Consider the following 12,836-nt stretch of genomic DNA (forward strand, 5'->3'; position numbering starts at 1 on the left):
CAGGTTGTATGCTTGAACATAGGTTATATCTATATATATATAATTGAATTAAAAATCAAACTGAGAAAATATAGAGAAAGAGAGATGGAGAAACAGAATTAAAAAAAAAATAATAAATTTATTTTATTTTATTTTATTTTTATTTTTTTTAAAAAAAGCCTAAACAGAATCAAAGAGAAACGATACAGAGAATCAAAAGAAAAAGAAAAAAAAGAAAAAAAAAAAAAAAAGAAAAAAAAAAACAGAGAAACGTTACAGAGAAAAAAAAATCCAAGAAATAGAGAGAGAATGAAATAACCAAGAAACAAAGAAGAGAAATCGAAGAGAAGAGAAGGGGAGAGAGATTGCTTGCGTAGAGAAGAGAGATCGCTAAGTTTCCTTTGATGCCAACCATCCCACAACCTTCTTATGCATCGCATCGCATAATTTTTAATCCCACAGGAAAGGATTAGCTAAGCTACTCGTTTTTGAGTGGCTTAGCTAACCCCGTGTATATAGGATTAGTAATCCCATGGGAATAGCTATTCCCGGGAATAGAGTGTTACCAAACAAAGGACTAGCTATACCTAGTGTTAGCTAGTCCAATTCAAGGGTCTAATCCGCGAACCAAACGGGGCCTAAATACACTAAATAGGTTAGTAAAGTGCATGATTATAGAGAAGAATTGGACAAATGACGGTGCGGGGGTAGTGTTGTAAATTATTGAAGTAGTTGGGAAGCTGGGAATTTATTTATGATTTCACCGGCCATGAGGCGTTCGTTTTCAAAAAAGTTGAATTTTGCGTCATTTCCACAGCAATTGCATTTGCATGCATTAATGTTGTCCCTCAGTACTTGCACTATAAAGCCACTGCTGCGCCATCTGCTAAACGTACCACAAGACAAGTGTTCCTAACTACTTATATATTTCCTTCATTTGTATTAGACAAAGATGGGGAAGCTTTCTAAGTACGTTGGTGTGTTTGGTGTGATTCTGGTATTCTTGGTGATTGGGCTGGCAGAATGTCGGAAAATTGAGAAGGATACATTTTCTGATGATGGAATAGGAGGTGGCTTGGGTGGAGGTGGTGGTGCGGGCGGAGGTGGAGGCCTTGGAGGTGGTGGTGGTGCTGGCGGAGGATTTGGTGGTGGTGCAGGAGGGGGTCTTGGAGGTGGGGGTGGTGCAGGAGGAGGAGTTGGAGGTGGTGCAGGTGGTGGCGGAGGAGTGGGAGGGGGAGCTGGAGGTGGTGCAGGTGGTGGCGGAGGAGTGGGAGGGGGAGCTGGAGGTGGTGCGGGTGGTGGTATAGGAGTTGGAGGGGGTGCAGGAGGTGGTGCAGGCGGTGGCTTTGGAGGTGGAAAAGGTGGCGGTGTCGGAGGGGGTGCCGGAGGTGGAGTAGGTGGTGGTGCTGGTGGTGGTGCAGGCGGTGGTTTTGGAGGTGGAAAAGGTGGAGGTGTTGGAGGGGGTGCCGGAGGTGGAGTAGGTGGTGGTGCTGGTGGTGGTGTAGGAGTTGGAGGGGGAGCTGGAGGAGGTGCTGGTGGTGGTGCTGGTGGTGGCTTTGGAGGTGGAAAAGGAGGTGGCGTAGGAGTTGGAGGGGGAGCTGGAGGAGGTGCTGGTGGTGGCTTTGGAGGTGGCAAAGGAGGTGGCGTAGGAGTTGGAGGGGGAGCTGGAGGAGGTGCTGGTGGTGGTGCAGGTGGTGGCTTTGGAGGTGGGAAAGGTGGTGGTGTAGGAATTGGAGGTGGGTCTGGTGGTGGAGGAGGTGTTGGCGGGGGTGCTGGTGGAGGTGCTGGAGGAGGGTTTGGTGGTGGAGGTGGTGCAGGTGGAGGCTTTGGAGGTGGAAAAGGTGGAGGTGTAGGAGGAGGTATTGGGGGAGGTGGTGGAGCTGGAGGAGGTGCTGGTGGGGGATTTTGATGAGAGAACTGAGCAAGCTTAGAAGCAACATTGTATTGCATGTAATACTATGCTTGTGTATGGATGTAGTACTTACTAATTAACAATTGAGATAAATAAAGAGCTACAACATGGCTACTACCTCTTGGTGCAAAAATACAATTTTCTATGCAATCATTTAATCAGAATAAAATTAATTATCAACTTGCTGCACTTCCGGTTTAAATGTAGCATTCAATGCAACAAGAGAACAAGAAACAAATATCTATTTGGTTTTTGAATTTAATACGAAAAGTTACAATATATTACTCCATTCGCATTGTACATTCTTGATACTATATTGGTAGCCCAAAGCTGCATGCCATGCACCTAGATTCAACTATATAGGCTAAAAGCAATCGCGAGAAAGTATCATAAAAAATCATGTAACTCAAACATGGAGTCTCTGCACTCCATTCATATGCCATGATTTGTTTCTTCATAGCCACACAGGCAGCCATTCTTTGCCATCAATATAATCTATAGTGAGGAATGGAGCAGCTTCCTTTTCAGTGAGTTTTTTAGACCAAGGAGCACGCTCTTCTGACTTGGATCCTGGTCCATGGCACTTGAACTCGGCGTGGTGAAGATTCCTGTTTCAATTTACAAGCTTCCATCAAAATCTAGCATTAAAGGAGAATCTATAAAGGGCAATTGCAGGGGATTCTTACTCTGTGGTGCCATCATAGCTCCAATTAGTCCAACCCTTTCGCACAATGGTTTTAGAGAGATATGTCTTTGCAAAAATCACTCTGGAATATGCACCTTTGGCTCTTCCCAAGTAGACACCACCAATGCCATACACCTTTCCTTTGACAAACACAAACCCACTATTCTCGTTTGCACTTTGCCTATTTTGAGCTGTCACAGATCCATGAATCTTCACCCTCTTGTCTGAAATCACAAAGATCTCACAGCTCTGCATCCAAAATTGTAATATTAATAATGCTATATATGGACAATCAAACCCCAAATATAAGGTGAATTTGAATACTTACATGGAAGATTGATCTGCCACGGCCAAAGATAAAGTCGATTGAGCCTTGGATGTAGCAATTATCATAGTAATGCCTGCCTTTGTAATCAAACAGAGTGTTGTGTGTACTGTAGAATGCACAGTGATAAAATGCAACTTTGTCTGCAGCAACAAATGCTGCCACTGACTGATTTTGTGAGGTATAAGCAACCCCAGTGGGAGCTTCATTCTACATTGTTGAAGACAAGAAAGAAGAAGAAGAAAAAGTTAATCCCATAGTGAAAACATAATTAAGCATAAATAATTCATTAGTTTAAGCTTTTGGGTTGAAAGTGATTATATATATATATATATATAAGCCTTGGAAATGGCTTATCAAATTCTTTTTTTTTTTTTTTTTTTTTTTAACAAAAAAAATTGCGAATTCCATCTCAAACTAGATGAGAATTTGCAATAACATGCATGGGAACCTGTTATGAGGGATGAATAATCAACGAGAGTGATAGGTTTTGATATGGTTTGGTAAAATAATTCGAGGAATTTGAACCTCCTAATTTTAGGGTAATTCAAGGAACCTGCAAGGAATAAATCGAATTATATATCCTACCAAACCCTACCAAACTTATCGCTCTCGTTGATTATTCATCCCTTGTTATAGAGGTCCGTAATAGAACCAAATAATTCTTTCTTTTTATTTCTGAGTTGTCAAAACAATCACTAACACATCAAATGTTAGATGTCATTTCTAAACATAAACATAAACACAAAAAATAAAAAATGCAGATTGATTAATTGTTAGATATGATATAAGTTTGAAGAAAGATTAGACAAGAAGATGGAAGTAATGAATGGACCTTGAAGCTAATCCCAAAGGCAATGAAGTTGGGGGCTTCGACCCTAAAAGTTGCAGATGCCACGTTTTCATCAGAGCTTTCAGCCCATACAATTGCCGATCTTCCTCTCCCATTCCCTCTCAAGAATATATAAGGCTTGTTCTTTGGTATGTGCACCTTTTCTCTGCCACTCAAAATAAACAAGCATTAATTCATGGCAATTTATAATTATAATTATAATTACAAGCTACGTAGAGGAATGAATATATATGAATATATTTCACCTGTAGACCCCTTTTCTAAGATGGATGATAACCCACTGAGAATTCCCTTCAGGGACAGAATCAATGGCGGCCTGGACAGATTTGAAGTCTCCATCCCCATTAATATCGACCTTGATAGTGCGGTTGGTGCCAATTTTCTCTGTCAATAAAGGGGAGTTGATGACCGTTTGGGCGTCCAAGGAATGGACAAGAGCAGGAAAAGTGATAGAGATGACAGAGATGATGATTGCAAAGGCAATGGAACAAGAGGAAGAAGACATGATGGCTCAATTACGTGACACAAAAATTTGGTTAAGGCCAATGGGGGGATCTTTAAGTGAAGACTCTCTCTCTCTCTCTCTCTCTCTCTCTCTCTCTCTCTATTTTGGAGGGGTTTTCAACAGATTCTTGTGTGGTTCACATGCACCCTTTCATTTGTTCTGTTTAATTATGGCTTCTCTTGTTTACTAACAATAACACCAGTTTCCCACCATTTTAAGGGTAGGGGCCGTAGGGCACCATTAACTCTTGGCTGGGTGATGCTCTATGTTTCATGATGTGGAAGGGTTTGATTGGTCTAGACCCATTTGCTATAAACTATTAACTCCACGTTATTTGGGCTTTAACTAATCTCAATATCACAGGCTCATCTAATGGACCCTCAAATCATATTTTCTTATGGTTGAGGTATATATCTATCCTTATTAATAAAATGCACAAATTGATATTAATCGTCCAGAGAAAGTGGAAAAAGGCCCCCTCAATGGGTGGATAAAATAAATTGGGACGCAGCTATTGATGTTCATAATAATAAGATGGCTGTGAGGGTGATAGTCTGAGATGTAGAGGGTTTTGTTCTACCAGCCATGTGTACCTTAATATCTTTCATCTCAGATCCAGTAGTAGCGAAAGTTGTGGCAACTTGGAAGGCATCAGTTTTTTGTGGAGAACTCGTGATCCAACAGGTATATTTGGAGGGTGATATGCTTGAAATTGTGTTAGCCTTGCGTCAAGAAGAATCCAGATGGAGCCAATATGGATAATTGATTGAGGATACCCGAATCAATTTGTAGAGTCTTTTCAATCATGATTTGTAAGGCATGTTTGAAGGGAGGTCAATGAAATAGCTCATCGTCTTATACAAGCAGCTATCTATGAAGGCTTAGGACAAGTTTGGATGGAGGATTATTCCACTTTTATCAAAACTATTGTACTTGTTGATCAAGTGTTTTCTTCTTGTTTCTTATGAATAGAATGAAGTCTCATTTAAAAAAAAAATAAAGGAGGACTAAATACCTTTTATAGGCTAAGTTTTGAGAGCTTTGCAAGCATATACTCGTAGAAGAAGAAATAAATAAATAAAAACCCTAAACTTGTAGACAAAGGAAAATATATTAATTTTAAAATAATATTCAAATATTATATATATATGTTTGATTCTTGTTATTCTTGCTCTAATATTTTCTGCCAAGATATTTCAGCTGAACTATTGATTCTCCATGATATATATTCAGCAATCATTTGCTCATAAAAAGAGGAAAAGAAAAAGCTCCCATCAATGAAATTTTCTTCATGTACGTGGTAACCATTTCTTCTCATCTCTCAAAAAAATTAAACTATTTTCTTCACAGTACCATATGGTACTGTTTTTCACAAAAAAAAAAAAAAAACTCTAAGCTCATTCAACCTTTATATCACATCAATCAATTTCTTTCTCATTTCTCCCTCTCAAAACTCTTTGCCAAACACATAAAGTCTTCCAAGCATGTGAGAGGATGCTCATATCATTGACTGAGATGCACATGGTTGATAGTTGGCAGTCATTTTCAAACCCATAATGAATCTCTTAATTTCGCCTTTTGGGTTTAGTAAACTTTTTTAATTTCCATATAAAGAAATCATAGAGAGCAGGGAACATTAACATCTCAACCAATAATAGATATATATAATATAAATTAATAAAGAATGAAATGGAGATAGGGTGGAATCAAAGGAAATTAAATGTTGAATTTGACCTGTGATTATTGAGAGAGAGAGAGAGAGCTCATAGGAATGGTAAGGTTTCTACAAAATGTATGGAATATAGGTTTCACCACAAAGAGTTATAGAAAGATATATTATCAACCATAAGATGTAGGGTACCCCATAGGGCTAGGCCGAAGGTTGCAATTTCTTGCTGTACAAACTTAATCATGGTGATGGTGGTCATTGCCTTCTATCCACATTGTTTTCCTCTATTAGATTGCAGCATTTATTCAATTCTGAGAATATTTAAGTGAATTAAATTACAATAATAACAACATGGTAGATGGCTTTTAAAACTTGCAAGTTTAATGCAGAAGGATTTTGGCTTTAGTAAATTCAATTTCTTACTGCATAGAACAGTAGAAGTTACATATATCATCATGCATGACACGTTGAGGCACATGGCACCAGAAGTTATAAGCCAAGCTATTTTCCTAATTAATCTCTTACTTTAAGTACAAAACGTTACTATCCCCTCAATCAATGCTTTTTTTTTTGTCCTGGGCAAAGGAATTAAGAACAAAAACACAACATTAATATACTACAGACTACAAAAAAAGGAAAAAAAAAAAAAAAATGAAGAAGAAGAAGTATATGGGTGAATAATACTGCAAATTTCATATCAAGAATAGCAGCCCTAGCTTTACCTTCAGATGGATCCTCAGGTAGGGATATAAACCACCCTTATTCGGTATCCATACCGATAACGAATTTTAATAATCGTATTCGCATCCGCGTTTTGCAGAATTCACCCATAACTACACACGTGCGAGCGGGTTTTTTTTTTTTTTTTTTTACTAATCGCCTGTGATATCCGCTTAAGCTATGAACTTAATTTATATGGACTTTTAAAAAAAAAACAGGAAAAGCAACTAAAAGAAATGAGTGAGAATCATGGGATCAAATTATATTAAGAAAAATACTTGGATATAGAACAACTCTAATCTAATCCGTTATGTTATTAGATGCAAAGAGATTTGAGTTAAGCGGCTAATGTGATTCTCTCCAAAGAACCCCAGAGAAATGGCCATTAAAAAAGAGATGTGTTATATATCTTCCTTGATCCTTCTTGACTATTCTCCCATTTTTTAAAATTATTATTGAATCTATGAGGCCACGTGGGACTGTGGGTCTCACACATATATAACGGGCATAAGAAGCTTAGTACTCTTCTTCCTGAAACTGTAAAATTTTACCCAACTCTAGTTCTAACAGAGAGGGTTTTCCACACAATTCTTAGGTCAAGCGCTTGAGAATCTCTTGAATCTTTGCTTTCCACAGTTTCCTCTCAATGCAGTCTTAATTACTTTGTGAAACAATTGGTCAGGTTGTGTACGTATTCTAGGACAGGGCCAAAAAGTCCTCTCTTGACCAATTTTAGTCTATGACCTAATTAACTCATCCCTTCCCCAAACTTTTAATTACCGCTACCTAATTAATCAACCCATATTCCCATTTCTGATTTCTATAATTAATTCCTATTATTGTCTATGCTTTTACAACTTTTTAATTTCCAATGCTACCCCATCAGACTCGTTAACATCAATTACTGGATGGGGCAATTTGCTCTATCAAAATAATATCACTAACACAGTTAGGAATTCTAGAATCCTATAGCCTATCAATGACATCAGTAATTGCTAACTTGGCCAGCCTATGAGCTGCAATATTAGCGGATCGTTTCACATGAACAAATTTCCATTGTAAGAATGAATGCAAAATCGAACGAGTGTCAATGCCCGATATTACTCCAGTTGATGTCCTTGCATCCATTACAAGCTTGGCATCTCCTTCCAAGATCACTTTCTGCAGTCCCATAAAGTTGCACAGCTGCGCAGCATGGTAAGAGGCAATTGTCTCTTCAGTTTTTGGCTCCATATATAACTCCCCACTTTGTAAAACTCCTTGCTGTCAACACCCTCCAATTGTGATCCCGCACAATTACTCCCACACCCACCTGGCCTGCGTCCTTTTGGAGGGCCACGTACATTCCAATTTACCTTGCACCACTCCACGGGTGGAGGAGTCCATTTCATTTCCGTCTCTGTGAGTATGGCCGAAGAGGTGGGGATACCAGTCCGGTGTAGCTGTATGTAGTCCTTCCTTAAAATTTCCATTTCCTCCATTAGCTGATTCGGATGAGTGAAGACCCCTCCATGAACCACCTTGTTCCTTCAAAACCAGATTTTACGAGCCAGACAAACAAAGGAAGCAAACTCCTCTATCCCACTTCTCTGAAGAATACTCTCTGCCACTTGCATGAAACCTGGTGCCAAAGAGGAACATTTCTTGAAAATACTTTTGCTAGCTCCCCATACGTCCTCCGTTGCTGGGCACGCCCATAATGCACGGAACACAGTTTCTGCAGCTCTCTCACAAATAAGACATAAAGGGCCCTTCACAATCTTTCTCCTTAGAAGATTATCCTTCGTTGGAAAAGATTTTGACAAGCCCTCCACATAAAATTCTTCTCCGCATTTTGGAGAGATAACTTCCATAAAATTTTCCAGATTTCGGATGGACCCTTCAGGAAGTCTACTACGTTACATGTCCTTGGCAAGACTATGTTTTTACAACTAATTAGTCATTCAAGTAGATAAAAGTATTCAATAATATAGGATAATTAACTAAGTTCTTTAGTTTTTTTTTTTTTTTTTTTTTTGAGAAAAACTTCATTGAAGACCCATGAACTTTCACCCGTTTTAAAATATCCTCCTAAACTTCAAAATCTCTCAATTTAGTCATATGAACTTTCAATTGTCCTCAATTTGAACCCTTTCGTCAATTTTAGCCGTTAAGGAGGGAGGAGTCCAAATTGAGAGCAATTAAAAGTTCAGGTGACTAAATTGAGAGATTTTGAAGTTTAGGGAGGGTTTATCAAATTGGGTGAAAGTTCAGGAGTTTTTAGTGAAGTTTTCTCTTTTTTTTTTTTTTTTTTTTTTAAGTGAACTAAGTTCTTTAGTTAGTACTACCAAGGGCCGCTCGATCAAGAAATTTGTGGCTTTAGGTGGGTCCCTTTCTATATTTGAATATTAAATAATATTTAAAACTGTTATTCTCACTTTTTACTCTTAATCTTTTTCAAGTAACATGTAGAATTTATCTAATGAGACATTTAATTTTAAGAGATGAGAAATTTTAATTTGTGTTGAGCTACATATAATTAATTATTTTTATGTTTACTAGCTTAGGAGTGTCATTAATGTCACTTTCCATTTTTCTCTTCTTACTTTTTTTTCCTATAAAATTTCAATTTATTATTTTTATCGTAACTGAGGCCATAATAAAAGAGCATTGACTAACTTCATTGCCATAATTAGAGTCTTAATATTATTTGTTTTATAAAGGAAACTTAATTTATTTGGAGGGGCTTGGAGCCTTATGTTATTGGGGACTGAAGCACTAATTAAGAACTAGTACTACTGTGGTGCTTCTCTGCTTATAAATAGTGCAAATTTATTCACAGAATTCAAATTCCCATCTGAATAACATGGATTTGAGAACCATAGCTTCAATGGTTCTTATCTTTTTCCTCAGGTTTAATGGGGTTGAAGGAGGAGCTCTCCAGTACAACTTTTATGAGAATTCTTGCCCACACCTTGAAGACATTGTCAGCACTGGCCTTCATCCCATCTTCCTCACTGATCCCACCTCAGCTCCTGCTTTGTTGAGGCTCTTTTTCCATGACTGCCAAGTTCAGGTCTCTCTCTCTCTCTCTCACGCATGCTGCACGTGCACAGACATATCTGGTTTTTTTTAACTTTTTGATTTACTGTCATTTTCAAGGGCTGCGATGCTTCCATTCTGGTTGATACGGTTAAGGCAAACAGGCTATCAGAGATGACTTCAGCAAAGAATTTTGGAATCATGAAGAGGGATTTAATCGGCAATCTGAAAACATTGGTTGAAGATGAATGCCCCGGACAAGTTTCATGTGCCGACATCCTCGTACTGGCCGCTCGTGAGGCGGTTGCTTTGTCCGGGGGCCCACTGATAAAGGTTCCCTTGGGACGGCGGGATTCCTCCGCTGCTCCAAGTTATCAACTCGCCGATTCCCTCATCCCTCCTGCAACTACTGGGGTCGATGAGATGCTTCGTATTTTTACCGGTAAAGGAATGACCGTGGAAGAATCTGTCGCCATTATTGGTAAGTATTCAATGAAATCATCATATACCTTTGATGCTCATGCATAATAAGTAAGTATAATATTTATTACCCACATGCATATGCATATGATATCCCTATACATATATACATATGCATGTGGGTAATAAATATTATATAATTACTTATTAAGTAAACATTAGCTTGCTTTAATAATTCATTAAATGCAAACAATTCTTTAGAGCCACATTCCAGGCAAAAGCTCGAGTCTTACTAAGCTCATGTGGAAATGGCGTTTTGCACGGGAACATAGTTTTCTTTCAAACTGGGTTAGATGAAGTTTATTCAACATAGCCTATAAAAATAACATGTATTTTCTATATGTGAGAAACACATGATTTTATTCAACGACAAAGTTGGAGGAAATTTTATTCAAAAAGCATATTCTTTTCACATGTTATTTAAAAAATGTGTTTCTTCCATGAAAAGTAACACGTGTCATTTTGATAGATTAAGTTGGATGAACTTCTTCCAACCCAGTTTAAAAGAAGACTTTGTCATTAATTTGCACGGTATTTTAGAAATCTAGTCGAGATGAAGCTCCGAATCTAAATGCACTTGCACATTTTTGCCTGCTTTGGCTTTCTCCCACTTTGCCTATAAACATAACTGTCTTTAGGAAAGATTTTGTAGTATTTGAAAATGGTACGTTTTGAATATTGCAGGCTCACATACGCTAGGAATTACACATTGTTTAAACATTCTGAATCGTCTTTACAAACCAAAAGGTGTCGAGGATCAAGGAACATTTGAAGCATTCTTGAGGTTAACTTGTCCTAAAGGATCTTTAATCTCAAACTTAACTTTTGTTCTTAATGATATTACCCCGACACTGTTCGATCATCATTATTACATGAATGCAATGGAAGGCCGTGGTGTGCTGACAATTGATGCTGAAATGGTAATTGATCCCCGGACGGCTCAAATTGTGGAACATTTTGCCACCAATCAGGATGATTTCTTTCATGCATTTTCCACTGCCTTTCTGAAGCTCTCTAGCTCAGGTGTGCTCACCGGGGATCAAGGTGTTATAAGAAGGAAATGCAATGTAATAGACTAATAAGAAGTTTTCCAACAGTTTATTTTTCATGTATATATATATGATTATTGGCCTTCTCATTTGATGTAGCTCCATGTACTTGGAAACTTTGCTTCAAGAAGCTCAACATCTTTTGGTCATGAACAATTTACATATTCATTACTTTTCTGCAAGATTGTCTTTGGGGGTGGTTTTAGCGAGATTAACTTATGTAAATATCCTTAATGAGCCTAGTTATATAGGTTTTATCATGTCAACAGTACGTACTTTGATAAAAAATTGAAATTTACTGTGGATCTTATTAATTTTAGTGTATTATAAAAATGTTCAAATTTTCAATTAAATGGATTAATTCTAGATTTATTTGATTTGTGACTGTTCTAAAACTGATCAACATTTAATTTGTGAGAAAAGTTTTGAGTTTAGATTAAGGATTAGAGCTCAATAATGAGTTGCAAGCTTTATATATTCAATGAGAACCATAGGAGAGGACAAAAGGGTCCTAATCTTTTAAGCTATCATGGGTAAGCTGGATTTTCTAGGAAAATCTAACAAACTTGACTAATGAAACATGAGCTACATTAGACTCAACAATTTGATAAATATTTGGTGAGCTGCTACATTGTTTACTTACCAATGTTAAAAAATAATAAAAATAAATAAATAAAAAATGTTTTTTAATCTCTAATATTCTCTCTCTTCTCAATAAGAATAAAAAAATTATTAAGAAAAAATATTTAGAGATCGATGTAATTGTTATGAAAAAGTGAATATATATATATATATAACTTCTTAGCTAAAACAAAAAATAAATTTGCTAAGTCGGACGTAAATGCTCATTTGAAATATGAAAAGCAAGGTTGCAAATCGTTTGGGCCAACTAAATTTCAAATTTAAGGCTGGGCTGAACTCTTGGGCTGACTACAAGTTGCCCACCTTGTGACCCGTGGGTGAGCAATCCAAACCCACATGGGTCTGGCCATGACCCACGTTGGGTCTCGGCCAGAGACCTACTTTGGGTCACGGCTGCGGCCCAACTGTGGGCCAGCAAACCCGCTTGGGTTTGGCCTGTTGACCCACTCTGCGTTGCAGCCGTGACCTAGCGTGGGTCTCTGCCCGAGACCCAACGTGGGTTTGGCCTAACCCATGTGTCTTTTTTTTTTTCTTAAAAAAAAACCAAAATCAAGGACATTTTGGTTTTTTTAGGTATTATCGTTATAAGTTAATGGCTAAATCTGATAGAGGAGTTCAAATTGACTGCAATTGAAAGTTAAAGGTCCAAATTGAGAGGTTTTAAACATTGGAGGATCTTCTCAAATCGCATGGTAATTCAGGGATTTAAAGTAAAATTACCCAAAATATTTTGAGGGTTTTATTCCATCAAAATAACCACCTACGTATATTGAATAGAAAACTCAAAAAGTTCTTATAAACCCATGCATTGTATTATGTATATTTTCATTAATAACTAACTAGCTTCATTGAAATTATTGCCTCAAAATTTGAGTGGACCTTACGATTTACAGAAAATAAAAAATGTAAGAGTTACTATAACTTTTAGAGAATAACTTGGATTAGGTCGGGGTATTACCAGAGTGTTTTGCATGCATAGGAAACATGCATTTAAGT

At 37.6% G+C, this 12,836-nt stretch overlaps 3 protein-coding genes across 3 annotated transcripts; 2 read left to right on the plus strand and 1 right to left on the minus strand.

Annotated features, from left to right (window-relative positions):
• The first annotated feature begins 874 nt into the window (after positions 1-874).
• Positions 875-2,008, plus strand: LOC132165146 (glycine-rich cell wall structural protein-like). Its single transcript, XM_059575644.1, has one exon. It carries the CDS (start codon positions 932-934, stop codon positions 1,886-1,888), a length of 957 nt encoding a protein of 318 aa, XP_059431627.1. The 5' UTR covers positions 875-931; the 3' UTR covers positions 1,889-2,008.
• Positions 2,009-2,084: 76 nt separating this feature from the next.
• LOC132165139 (probable pectinesterase 67) lies at positions 2,085-4,350 on the minus strand. The gene is made up of 5 exons (XM_059575635.1): positions 4,000-4,350; positions 3,737-3,899; positions 2,905-3,111; positions 2,578-2,825; positions 2,085-2,499 (listed from the first exon to the last, which is right to left on the minus strand). The coding sequence occupies exons 1-5, from the start codon at positions 4,257-4,259 to the stop codon at positions 2,346-2,348; spliced, it is 1,032 nt and encodes a 343-aa protein (XP_059431618.1). The 5' UTR covers positions 4,260-4,350; the 3' UTR covers positions 2,085-2,345.
• Positions 4,351-9,442: 5,092 nt separating this feature from the next.
• On the plus strand, positions 9,443-11,228 carry LOC132168229 (peroxidase 29). The gene is made up of 3 exons (XM_059579352.1): positions 9,443-9,703; positions 9,790-10,150; positions 10,834-11,228. The coding sequence occupies exons 1-3, from the start codon at positions 9,494-9,496 to the stop codon at positions 11,226-11,228; spliced, it is 966 nt and encodes a 321-aa protein (XP_059435335.1). The 5' UTR covers positions 9,443-9,493.
• The last annotated feature ends 1,608 nt before the right edge of the window (positions 11,229-12,836 follow it).

This window comes from Corylus avellana, chromosome ca1 (genome assembly GCF_901000735.1).
Source record: "Corylus avellana chromosome ca1, CavTom2PMs-1.0".
In the NCBI taxonomy this organism is placed as follows: domain Eukaryota; kingdom Viridiplantae; phylum Streptophyta; class Magnoliopsida; order Fagales; family Betulaceae; genus Corylus; species Corylus avellana.